Source organism: Candidozyma duobushaemuli (assembly GCF_002926085.2).
Source record: "Candidozyma duobushaemuli strain B09383 chromosome Unknown G_B09383, whole genome shotgun sequence".
Taxonomy (NCBI): Eukaryota; Fungi; Ascomycota; class Pichiomycetes; order Serinales; family Metschnikowiaceae; genus Candidozyma; species Candidozyma duobushaemuli.
The window spans coordinates 279,159-290,928 of record NW_020289896.1 but is presented as its reverse complement, the minus strand read 5'-3'; the positions used below and the strand labels follow the sequence as shown (position 1 = coordinate 290,928).

The 11,770-nt window shown below is 51.4% G+C and overlaps 3 protein-coding genes across 3 annotated transcripts; 2 read left to right on the top strand and 1 right to left on the bottom strand. All coding sequences in view use genetic code 12, as the record gives it.

Moving 5' to 3' along the window:
- Positions 1-470: 470 nt before the first annotated feature.
- Positions 471-2,695, top strand: CXQ87_005129 (serine/threonine protein kinase; the record flags this gene model as incomplete). The annotated part of the gene is made up of 2 exons (XM_025483558.1): positions 471-2,313; positions 2,376-2,695. 2 exons carry the CDS (start codon positions 471-473, stop codon positions 2,693-2,695), a joined length of 2,163 nt encoding a protein of 720 aa, XP_025335793.1.
- A 56-nt stretch (positions 2,696-2,751) lies between these two features.
- Positions 2,752-3,675, bottom strand: PIR1 (beta-1,3-glucan linked protein; the record flags this gene model as incomplete). The annotated part of the gene is made up of 1 exon (XM_025483557.1): positions 2,752-3,675. The coding sequence occupies one exon, from the start codon at positions 3,673-3,675 to the stop codon at positions 2,752-2,754; it is 924 nt and encodes a 307-aa protein (XP_025335792.1).
- Positions 3,676-8,712: 5,037 nt separating this feature from the next.
- Positions 8,713-9,792, top strand: CXQ87_005127 (uncharacterized protein; the record flags this gene model as incomplete). Its single annotated transcript, XM_025483556.1, has 1 exon — positions 8,713-9,792. The coding sequence occupies one exon, from the start codon at positions 8,713-8,715 to the stop codon at positions 9,790-9,792; it is 1,080 nt and encodes a 359-aa protein (XP_025335791.1).
- Between the last annotated feature and the right edge of the window lie 1,978 nt (positions 9,793-11,770).

Sequence of the window (11,770 nt, the reverse complement as noted above, 5' to 3'; positions counted from 1 at the left end):
TCCAAAAAAAGTTTCCCATCTCTCCAACACAAAAAGTGCTCGTAACGCCTGGCAGTGGCAGTATTTCCTTGAAACCCGTACACCACAAGTATGGTGACCAAAGTTAGGGGCAGTGAGAGCCGTACGGCACGCCTCGAGATCGCCCCAAACCCGTACACCAGTGGTATAGACATCACCTTCTTACGTAGAGAAAGCAAATCCGGTTCAATTTCAAATTCCGTGTTTTCATCAGCAAAAATATGTTGCTGTGTGCGGTCCAGGCTGCAAGTGGAGTATCGGAATCCCCCATATGTCCTGCACACAGAACACCTCACTATTGTGGTCGCTACCTAGATTCAGCGCTAAGGAACAACCTGACCGAATACGCCATACCCTCCGGTGCCCCAAGAGCACGTCTGCCTACGCCCAACACAGAGGATATATAAAACCGTTGAAATAAAGCGAAAAGTGTATCCGAAAGTCATCCCGTCATGGTGTCGATCTTCCACACCCCTAAGGCAGAATCCTTTCAAGATGAAGACGACCTGATCTGGAAACCGCCTGCTTTTATAGAGGAAGAGGGTCTTCAAGGGCCCTCCAGCGGGACAGGCTCGTCGAACGTCAGTACTTTAAACGGAAGCAGCACACCGGGAAAGAAAAGCCGGAGACCGAGATCCATTCTGGTTTCCAGGCTATTGTTCAAGGATCATTCAGAAACCACCGAAGGGGAGTCGCTGTTTGAGGATCGTCGGTCTGGAACACCAGGAGGCATGGGCAAGCTCCGGAGCTTGTTCAAATTCGGCCTGCCCGGGCCGTCTGAAGAAGAAGCGGAAGATCCAGTAAAGACCGACAAGGAGGAGCATACTGAGGCGTCTCCGGAAAAGCCCAAATCAAAAGAGGACTCCAACGCGTTCTGGAAGTTCAGCTTGGGCCGCAAACGGTCTGTTTCAGCCGCACAGCCACACACGTTGCAGAGCTCACCAAGAAGCGATAACCAGGAGCAAGAGAGCCCCATGGTGCTGAACAGCTTGTACTTTGCCCACCAGGGCCATCCACCTCACATGACTAACCAGAATGGAGAAGCCGGGCTCTCGACACAAAACAACCTTGCGGTTTCTTTGAGACACAACGATTCCGTGTTCTCCGTGAACAAGTCTCATCTGCATCTGAGCCAGACCCTGGCGTCCCACGAGACGGAAAAGGAGCTACTGGAAATCAAGGAAGTTGCACTGACAACAGCTCCGGATGAAAAAGTCCCTGCTCTTCAAGAAAGCCCATTGGGAGCTCCTCCATCTGGACCAGGTTTCACTCAACGGACGCTCCGAAGAGTGGCCTCAGCGCCATTGGTTCACAGACTCTTAAACGACAACAAACTGCCGGTTCTCGAGCCGAAGAAAGAGTTCGATGTGAAGGACCATATTGGCGAGCTTTCTGCAGTGAAGAGCAGGCCAAGAACTTATACCCAAGGCCGCATGTACTCCCACCTGGCAACTCGTATAATGACGGCCCAGGTTAGCCCCGAGTGCTTTGAAAAAGTCAAGCTCTTAGGTAAAGGCGATGTGGGCAAAGTTTACTTGGTTAAGGAGAAAGCTTCTCTGCGTCTATACGCCATGAAGGTGCTTAACAAAAAGGAGATGATCCAAAGAAACAAAATCAAAAGAGCATTGGCCGAGCAGGAGATCTTGGCCACTAGCAACCACCCGTTTGTCGTAACATTATACCATTCGTTTCAATCGGAAGAGTCGTTATATTTGTGCATGGAGTATTGCATGGGTGGAGAGTTCTTCCGTGCTTTGCAAACCAGAGAAACAAAAACGATTGGCGAGGACGATGCTAGGTTCTACGCCGCCGAGGTCACAGCAGCCTTGGAATACTTGCATTTGATGGGTTTTATTTATAGAGATTTGAAACCCGAAAACATCTTGCTCCACCAGCTGGGGCACATCATGCTCAGTGATTTCGATTTGTCCAAGCAGTCTGCTAAAACTAAGGGACCAGAAATCCAGTTTGCAAAGTCTCATAACCACAGCAACCCCACCATTGACACTAAAGCATGCATTGACGGGTTCCGGACGAACTCGTTTGTTGGTACAGAGGAGTACATCGCTCCAGAAGTGATTCGTGGAAAGGGCCACACGAGTGCAGTGGATTGGTGGACGCTTGGTATTTTCATTTACGAGATGCTTTATGGAACGACGCCCTTCAAGGGCAGAGACAGGAAAGCCACCTTCAGCAATGTGTTGAAGAAAGACGTTAAGTTCCATGACACGCAGCCCGTGTCGGGAAATTGCAAAAACATGATCAAGAAGCTTTTGATCAAGGATGAAACGAAGCGTCTCGGCTCGAAACTGGGCGCCTCGGACATAAAGTACCATTCTTTTTTCAAGAACACTCAGTGGGCGTTGTTGAGGCATCAGCAGCCGCCCATGATCCCCGTTCTCACCAAGAACAAGAAGGGGACAGCAAAAAACAGGAGGTGTTTTCGCTGGACGATCCCAGCGGGTCGTCGTCGCAATCCAAGCCTACTAGCCTGGACCCTGCCAATGACCCATTTGCGCTGTTCAGCTCAGTAACCCTCCATTATAACGAGACAGACGATTACGACCTGGCGTTCATGTTGGGCACCGAGAGCTCGGTGAACACCTCTGTGGCCTATACCATGAACAGCCGGCCTGGTGCCAGCTCCAGGCGACAAAAAGGATTTCTTCGCCGGTGATGCTACATGATGCATATACCATAACATGTTACCTATATACCCTGGGCCCCAATTCTCTAGCAGCTGATCAACTCGATGATGCTCAAGTGGACCGGTTCACACTGCTCGGCGACGTTTTGGTCGTACAAGTTGTAGAAGTCGCCGGACTTACACTGGAAGAATTCGGTACCTTCACCCAAGGCCAAAAGACCATCTTGCGTGATAGACCAGCCAGCAGCGTAGATGGAGCCAGCCTGAGGTGGAGGACCATCAAACTGGAATTGTCTGTTGGAGACAATGGCACCAACTCTACCCAGGCCGTCTCTCAAGATGGACTTTTCCAAAGTCATGGCCAAGTTGTCGTTGCCAATGCAGGCCTGCTGGATACCTGAAGATGGAGCCTCTGTGGCAGCAGCAGCAGCAGCGACATTTTCACTAGTTTGGTGTTGAATTTGACCATCGCCAATTTGGTTGATGACAGAGGCCGTTTGATGCTGAATTTGGCCATCGCCAATTTGGTTAACGACTGAAGCCGTCTGATGCTGAATTTGACCGTCACCGATTTGGTTCACAACGGAAGCCGTTTGATGCTGAATTTGGCCATCGCCAATTTGGTTGATAACCGAGGCAGTCACGGTAGGAGCTGGAGGAGCAGTCTGATGCTGGATCTGACCGTCTCCGATTTGGTTAATCACCGAAGCGGTTTGATGCTGAATTTGACCGTCTCCAATCTGATTTATCACCGAGGCCGTGGTGGTCGCCGGCACTGACTGGTGCTGGATTTGACCATCTCCAATCTGGTTCACCTCTTCCCTTTTGGCAGCCACAGTCTCAGCAGCCTTGTCAGAAAGTGTCACAATCTGGATACCAAACTTGGCAGAGTAGTCGGTGGTTCCACTGGGGAAGATGCCTTCAGGCTTCAAGTCGGTCCATGGGTCCGAGGGCACATAGGCCGCAAGAGCAGGTGTCAAAAGCGCCAAGACAGTTATAGAGAATTGCATTGTTGATGAGGAAAGCCAAGACCCGAACAAGGCCTTGTCTTTATATACTGCAGCAGATCAGCCAGATCAAGACCGGCCGGATCGGGAAACATGACGGTGGTGCTGGCGATGGAGCTGTTTCTGGCGTTTGCTGGATGAACAGTCCGAGCAGCGTAAGCGAGGCGGTAATAATGGCTGCGAAAAATCGCTTAATTCTGGCTGGGGGGAGGCTGGTTATACCTCGCGGACTGCACACAGCGCCCCCTACGTCACTGCTGTCAAAGTGTCATTGGAATAATAGCTGTCAATGCGAGCCAGCCCGGATCAAGGGTTGACGTGGTGGGTGGAATTGCTTGAAAAAAGAAAAAAAAAAAAAGTTGTTCTGTGTTCTGATTGGCTGGAGTTCGTTGGCTGGACTCTCGGAGTTCCGTGAGGAGAGGTGAGGGATGTAGCGAGCAATTATGACGGGACAATAGCAGAGTTTGTGGAGCAGTGGCTTAACGCCGGTCGAGGAGGGAAATATGCTGGAAAGTCTAGAGAAATGCAAGATAGGTCTCAGGGGTCGTGTAGTTGAAGAATTGGAAATCGAGCCGGTGGTGAGGGGGTCGGAAATCTGGTGATCTTTGGACGGGCCTTGGAGGTAGAGATTGGTGTGGATTTTGTGAAGCTGAGAAAGGCAGCGAGAGCCGTTTCAGAATGCCACTGTGTGTTTCAGATTGTGGTCTCGCCCGGTCGGCTCGGTGTCGGTTTCCATGGAGGGCTGTTTCAGGCCGGCTGTTTCAGACGGGCTGTTTCACGTTGATATTATCTCGGGTTTAGGCCTAGGCCCGGTGATAAAATAAATCCACCGTCGAGGCGAAGGAGTGGAGCTCTCGGCGTTTGGCTCCTGATCGTCGGTGTTGATTTTCTTAAATAGCGGCTCGGTGCTGGTGATTTTGCAAGCAGAATCCTGAACTTTAGGCCTCGTGTTTGTAAGGACTTTTGACGGTTCATGTTGAAAAGCGGATGATGTTTCTAATATCGTCTTGATGGGCATTGGAGCATGGCGTGTTGGTGGAAATCCATCGATGGTGGAAGAGTGCCCATCTTGGCCAATTTCACCTGACCAGTGCATCCACGACGGCGACGAAACTTCCACCAACTCCATTTAAAAAATCATATTTTTTTAGCCACAAGGGGAATCCCGATTCCATAAAAAAAGCCCAGCATTCAATCCCCAGGACCTAAAACCTCCACCCAAGAAGAACCCCTAAACAAAAAACCGCCTTGTCCACAGCCCCATTCCCAGCCGCCGCCGCTCAGTGTGCTTTGTAAACGCCCGTTGTATTTTTCAGTAATCCCGCCTGAACATTCTCGGCAGCGGCAAGTGCCGATTTTTCACAATTTCCAAAATCCCCAACCCACATGGACGCCAACCGACTGCCCAAAACCAACTGTGGAGCTCCACCCCTCACAGCATTTAAGCTTCCCGCTAGAGCACGGCATAATGCCCAGCGAAGAGCCCAGAGCGGAAACGCTGATCAGAGCCATTGAGGTCGATCACTGGCAAATCCAGCGCACAATGGCAGCAGGGAAGAAAACAGAGGCTGACAAGCGCAAGCTTACGAGGCGCTGTTTTGATTTGGCGGGACGGGGAATTTGGACAATCCGGCGGTTGGGCGTTTACTAGCCGGTGACTGGAGGCGGCTAGTGGAGGCTAGCGGAGGCTAGTGGAGGCTTGGTTTTCGGTTGGAATGGCACGGCGGCAAACATTCAGGCTGAATTCCGTTCTGGTGGCTTTGTGGTTTAGCGCTGTGGTTTTGAAGCTGTGTGGAATTTGTCTAATTGAAACTGTCTGTTTGAAACTGTCTGCCTCGGGAGGTTGGACGATGCAGAATCGTCAGGGGAAACCACGCAAATCAAGGCAGGCCAAAGAGCCCAACAAAGCATGCACCTGCTGGACCGCTTTCTTGCTTTCTTGCTTTGTCACGGAAATCAGCCGTAACAGAGCGGTCTGATCGGCAGACAAGGTTCTTCACATGAGGCTGCATCGGTGATATTCCAGGACGCCATGCTGGGGCCGGGGAGCTCGCCGGCTTCTAGAAGCCCTGGTAGACGAGATTTGCATCTGAGGGGGCATCGAAGGAATGAAGTACGGTGAAGCAGACGTTTTGGAGATTGACCTTTGTGGAGACTGTTTTGTGGAGAGCCTTTTGAGGAGAACCATTTGGGGAGAACCAATTGGGGAGAACCATGTGTGGATATTTCTTTTGATGCAAGGAATGACCAGAAGGGCCTGGGCGTTTGAGGCTTTCAGGACGCTGATACGGAGACTCCGTGGAATCTAAAACTCCACAGGGATACTCGTAATTTAAGCGGTTCTGCAGAACGCAGGTGGCTGGGCTGACGCCGGGGCAATGCCGGAGGTGTGGATTTGCTGAAGCAGGTTTATGCTTCTCCAGACTCCCCGAGGCCGTTTTGGAGGCTTGATGACTGCGTTGTGTTGGTGCAACGGTTGCCGAAACAGAGGGTTTCCAATGTCGGGCGACATTGGGCAGCTGGGTTTGGGGTTTCTGGAAACGACGAATTTTTTGCAAGCCATTTGACGGACTTTTGGCCGAAACTGGTGTGGCTCTGGCGATGGATGCAGCGGCAGGTGTTTCATGTGGTTTCACAATACGGCGACAAAGGAGCCACCAGCGCCTCGCCTTTTCTAGACTGCTCTAACAGGCCGGAAAGGCAAAGTCAGCAAATTTTACCGAGCCCCAAAAAAAGGTCATCTTTTGTGAAATTTCAGTTGCTGTTCTAGTGCCATGGCTAAAACACGATCAAGGGGCGATGTTTCGATTCAAAAAAGGGCCCCCGGAGGGTGAAACACGCCCAACAACACTTCCCAGACACGGTGGGAAATTCTATTTTATAGAGTCAATAGCGGTTTCAGGTGCCCCGGCTTGAAACCAGGTTTTTCCAAAACGAAGAGGCGGTGTTGGAGCGGTATCACCACTTCCAGGCGCTCAGCAAAACTACAATTCGTGATTTCCACCAAAATCACTAACATTTCAACCTCATCCACCGATTAGCGTGGATCGGTGATCGGCGGCTTAATACCTTAGCGACGATGATTTGCCGTGGATTAAGTATCTACAGTGGTGAAGGCAGACTAAAAGAGGTGGCTAAGTCCGAGCAAGTCCGAGCAAAAAAAAAAAAAAAACATCAACGACATTTCCCGTGAAGAAACCCACGCCGAGATTGCAGCACCAGCATAAGTAGCTAAAAAATAAAAATGGCGGGCCGACCCAGGGGAGACTTTGTCGCTCAGGTGGGTTTGAATCGTATGCCTTTATTGCAGCGTTGCACACATGTCGCCTCGAGGCCTGCGTTTGGCGACATTAATTATTTTACATTGCAAAAGCGGCGTTAGTCCCGCAGTAAGCCCGCCCTTTCAAAGCCCATGTATGGAAAAACGGCTTCTGGAAGTGGCACTTTAACGAAACCGACCGGGCGTCTTTAATAAAGGCATGTGGAGAGGAAGAACGGGGAGAAAAAATGGGGAAAAAAGAAAGGTATGTTAAGACTCCTTGTGGACAGCCACAAAAGGCGAAATTTTGGCAAACCCTACGGATGCACCGCTTCCCAGTGATTGGTCGAGAGGTAATTTGGTAAAAAAAAATACGGACTTCATAAATCTGGGGAGTCACACTCGTCCCGCTTTCTAAATCCGTACATCTAGATTTTTTCATCTAGCCCCTGAACGGGCTACAGCTTACATTAGGCAAGGCATTGTGGAGTTCCTTCTTTTTGTTGAAAAAAGCGCCCACAGTATTGCCCGCGAATTTGCACCCAATAGTTGAGGTGCGGCTATCTCGTGATGTAGATGTCGTAGAGAATTTTTAAAAACACCGTTGTGATCAGAATTTGCCGTTGATTATAGTAAACTACTTTTCTCGTTGAACTTTTTGGGGTGGCGCCGGCGGGACCGGAGATCCTCGGGAGCGCGGGACCCTGGGCGGTAGAGCCGCATGGTCTTCGACGTCAGGCTCCGGTTCGCCACGCCATTTGTGACGGGTTCGAACGGTCACGGGGATCATGTCGAAAATCCGAAACATCATTGGAAGTTGGTTTTTTTTTTAAAAAAATCAGTACTACCCTAAAAACCATCATTCTAGAAGCTCCCGCTTCCTCGGCTCACGCTGGGTGTAGGTCTGTGTGTGAGGCGTGGGGTGCTAAATAATATTTCGGTGGTTTGTTATGCCTGCGTGAATAAGGTGACGCGGTTGTGAGCGCGCGGCCCACCACTGCAGGCTGCGACAGGAGCGTTCCACCGTTATTATTTTGACGTGCTGCACGCCTGTGGTCTGAGGAGCGTCCAGCTGCGCAGCTGAAACGCAGACACGGGTGGTTCCCGGTCATCCGCGGGGGCTCACTATGGCCATGCTGCCGGCTTCCAGGCACTATGGGACCTGCGTACAACCCTTGCCGATCGTTCTCGTGCCTCCAGTATGCGATGCACGCTGCGTGCTGCAGACGCAGACGCAGGTAGGTTGCGAGTGTGTATGCACTACCTGCCTAATGCCTGTCTCTCACAATTTTTTTTTTTTATTTTTCGCCTGCTCGTTTTCGCTTTCCCAGCCCACGAAAAACACTCAACCCTTTTCTCAAGCCTCACCCCCGGGACACCAGCAGAATTATCCCTCGCCCAGCGGCGCCCGACGCACGCTGCATGCGGCTGCAACGCACCTCGCACATCAACTCCCACCGACTCGTGCCCCTCATGCGTCTGCAACCACCAAAACCCCAACTATATATATACATGCCCTCACCCCCGGCCTAGCAGAAATTCAACGTACCCTTTATTTAAACACCCCCTTTCTTCCTTCCTAATTCACGTCTCCCCAAATAAAGGCCACCTGGGCATGCCTCATCACTGATTGTCACCCCGTCCAAAATTCCTCCAACCTTCCTACCCAGTCTTCCCCCCACACACAAGATTCCACTATACTGCTCCCGCAAACATATGCCCATGGACACGGCCAGGCCCAGCCCCAGGCGACTGGAGAAGGTTTCCAAAACAACTCATATATGGAACCACTCCTCGACGAAATGCCCTATCCCAGTCGCCTGGGGCATGACCGCCCGGCCGTCTACCAAAACTACCGTAATCCGGAATCCTCCTCCCACACCTTGAATCCCACTTTGAACAGCCAGGTGGCGGATCTGGGGCCTTCTCAGTTGCATCCGGGCAATTTGCCCCACATGGCGCCCGGTGTGCTCCACAATCCGCCGCCAGGCAGCCTTGAAGGCTCGCTGACGCCGACGCTGGCGTCCAACTTGCCCAACAACACAAATAACATGCCCAATGCCTTGGGCCAATCCAGCATGGGTGCTGCCGAAATGGCCCCCAACAACAATAACAACAACAATAACAGTAACGCCCTTGCACTGGCGGCCAATTCCACTTCCCAAAACAACAATAGTACGCCGTCCAACCCGCCCGCGTCGCAGGCTCCTCCGTCGAGCTCCTCCAGCGGCATCAATAGCTCCAATAGCATGCCGCTACCGGCCAACCCGACCAACCCCATTGGCCTCCAGAGCCTCCCGGGCCCGGTTCCGGGCGCTCTTCCCAACCCCAGTGTGCCCCAGATGGGCTACTACGAAGAAGGCGCTTTTCCCGCTGTCTACGAGCCCCAGCCGCTCTACAGACCCTACGAGTACTACCACAACGGGCCGCAGGCGGCCGGCTCTTCGTCTGTTTCGGGGCCTCTGCTGTTCCACAATTCGTCGCTGGTGCTCCTGGCGACGCTGCAGCCTTCGTCCAGTTCGTCATACATTAAGAATGAAATGTACATGCCGCAGAATTACCAGGGCCAGCAGCTGCCGGGCTACAATTACCAGCAGTACCCGTACCGCCAGAGCTCGTCTTTCAGTGGATACTCCAACACGGCGCCGCCTGAAACGGGTCGCAACCGGTGTCCCGTGTGCCACAAGGTGTTCAAGAGGCCGTCGTCGTTGCAGATACACTTTTACATACACACGGGCGTGAAAATGTTCAAATGCGAGTGGGAGGGCTGTGGCCGCATGTTCAATGTCAAGTCGAACATGAAGCGCCACTACCGCTTGCACTTGAAGAAGGAGGAGGAGAAGCGCCTCGCTGAACAGTAGCGGGGCCCTCCCTGCTCGTCTTAATTCTACATTATAGCCCATTGCCAAATCATAACGTGAGTCTACACCTTCCCCGGTTGCAAGATTCTCTTTCTGCATTGTTGTTATTTATCGTACGTTAGAGCCCACCGCCACCCCGGGCCCGCCCTAATTGCTAATTTGGCTTGCCGACATTCCATGCTGGAGGGCCTCAATTCCCCAGTCATGATCATTCACGAGAGCCGTTGCACAACACCGCTGGCTGGGGGCCTCTACCAAACAATCAAACCGCTGCATGCGTGCCTCTTGCTGCCGAAACTGCAATGCCATGCTGCTTACAAAGACATTCTTCAGACAAGTACACGGGTATTGTCTTTTCGCCTTGGTGAATGCTGATCGCTCCGGTGCCAGCTGCATTGGACCGTGGGCTAGCGGCTGAGTCGATAAAGGAATGCCTGCTTGGTGTGAATGCTCCTGGAAAAGCGCAATATTGTGTTTGTGCTTATCAATGGCGGCTACGATCGGAGCCTCCAAAGTGCTAACGCTCTTCAAGGCGGGCCTGGCGAAGTTTCGATTAGCTCTTTGTGCTTTGTGGCTGAGGCAGCGTGATCGCTTGCAATTTTGATCCTGTCGAGCCAGCTTGTGCCAGCGGCACTTGTCAACATAAGCGATGCTCCGGTAGTGTCGTAAGATGGGGTAGGCCTATGCTGAGGCCCCAATGTCATAGTTGTTCCAGTTTGCCCAGCAGCCACTTTGGTGCCTGGCTCGACGAGCCATGGTGATTTACGTGCTGCTTTGGGTTGTTTTTGGAAAAAAAAAAAAAAACGCATATAGAAGACAATGTGAGCCGCCAACATTGGGATCGTCGCCTGGCATAGAGGTCCCGGAAAAAGGCGGTTCAGCAAATAAACAAAGGTGTCATGGAATTGGACAAAAGAAGTAGATGGTGGAAAGAAGAAATAACACTTGTTGATGGGCTTCCTGGCATTAGAATAGCACGTCCAGAAGATGAGGTGCGTTTTTGCCCATACAAACGAATTTGATGATTCCGACAGTGTGAAGACTATTGATGCTGGCTTAGCTTCCGTGATCAAGCTTTTTTGTTTTCTTGGACCATTTGTTGAAAAGAATTTAGGTTATTTGAAGTTTGTTTGAGCGAGGATGAAAAAGAAGAAAATGAAAACAAAAACGCTGTGAGCGCCAAAGGTAAAACGAGGTCAGGGCATGGAAATTCGGGGTATTTTTTATTGACTGCTGAAACAAAGGAGCTGGGTGGATTTGGCCTGTGAAAGAGGGTCTGATGGAAACTTCCACATACATTGTTTACTTTAGGGCACAAGACTAAAAGCGTATTTTTGCTGAGCCATTTTGTAGCCATTAGACAACGCAATTTCGTATCGTGACTTGGAATTATCCTTTCCACTTGGAATATCGAATGATTGGTCATACATGTAAGAAAGGTTATAATAAATGGACATTTGTGGTTTTGGTGTATTGCGGAAAATGTGAGGCTGTCGAAGGGCCTTCCCTTCGTCCAGAGTCACGACTTATAAAAAAATAAAAAAAAAAAAAGACAAAAAAGAAGCTTCCACGCTTCTGGCGGTGATTTGATCCGACAGAGGCTTGGCTAGGGCTAATTTTTCGCAAGATTTACGGAATTTTGCTTGGAGAAGGTGTTTTTGCAAATGTAGCATGAGCCATCTGGGTGACTGGAGGCGGTTTAGGCCGGAAGTGAAGGCAATTCGAGGGCAGGCGGTCGGTTTTGAGGAGGGGCACGCCGATGCACGGTGCGTCAGGGCGCAGGCGGGTGAGGCAGAGGGTCTCCTGGCGCAGGTTGGCAGACTGCGATGTGCGTGCGGCGTGCTACCCATACCTGCGATGCGCTGTTGGGCGCACATCTTGACGCACGTCTGGCTGCAAGATGTGGCTTACATGCAGGCAGCAGAAATTGTTCTCTGAAGCAGCGAACACGGCCCTGACGAGAATCCGCATTGGGCCA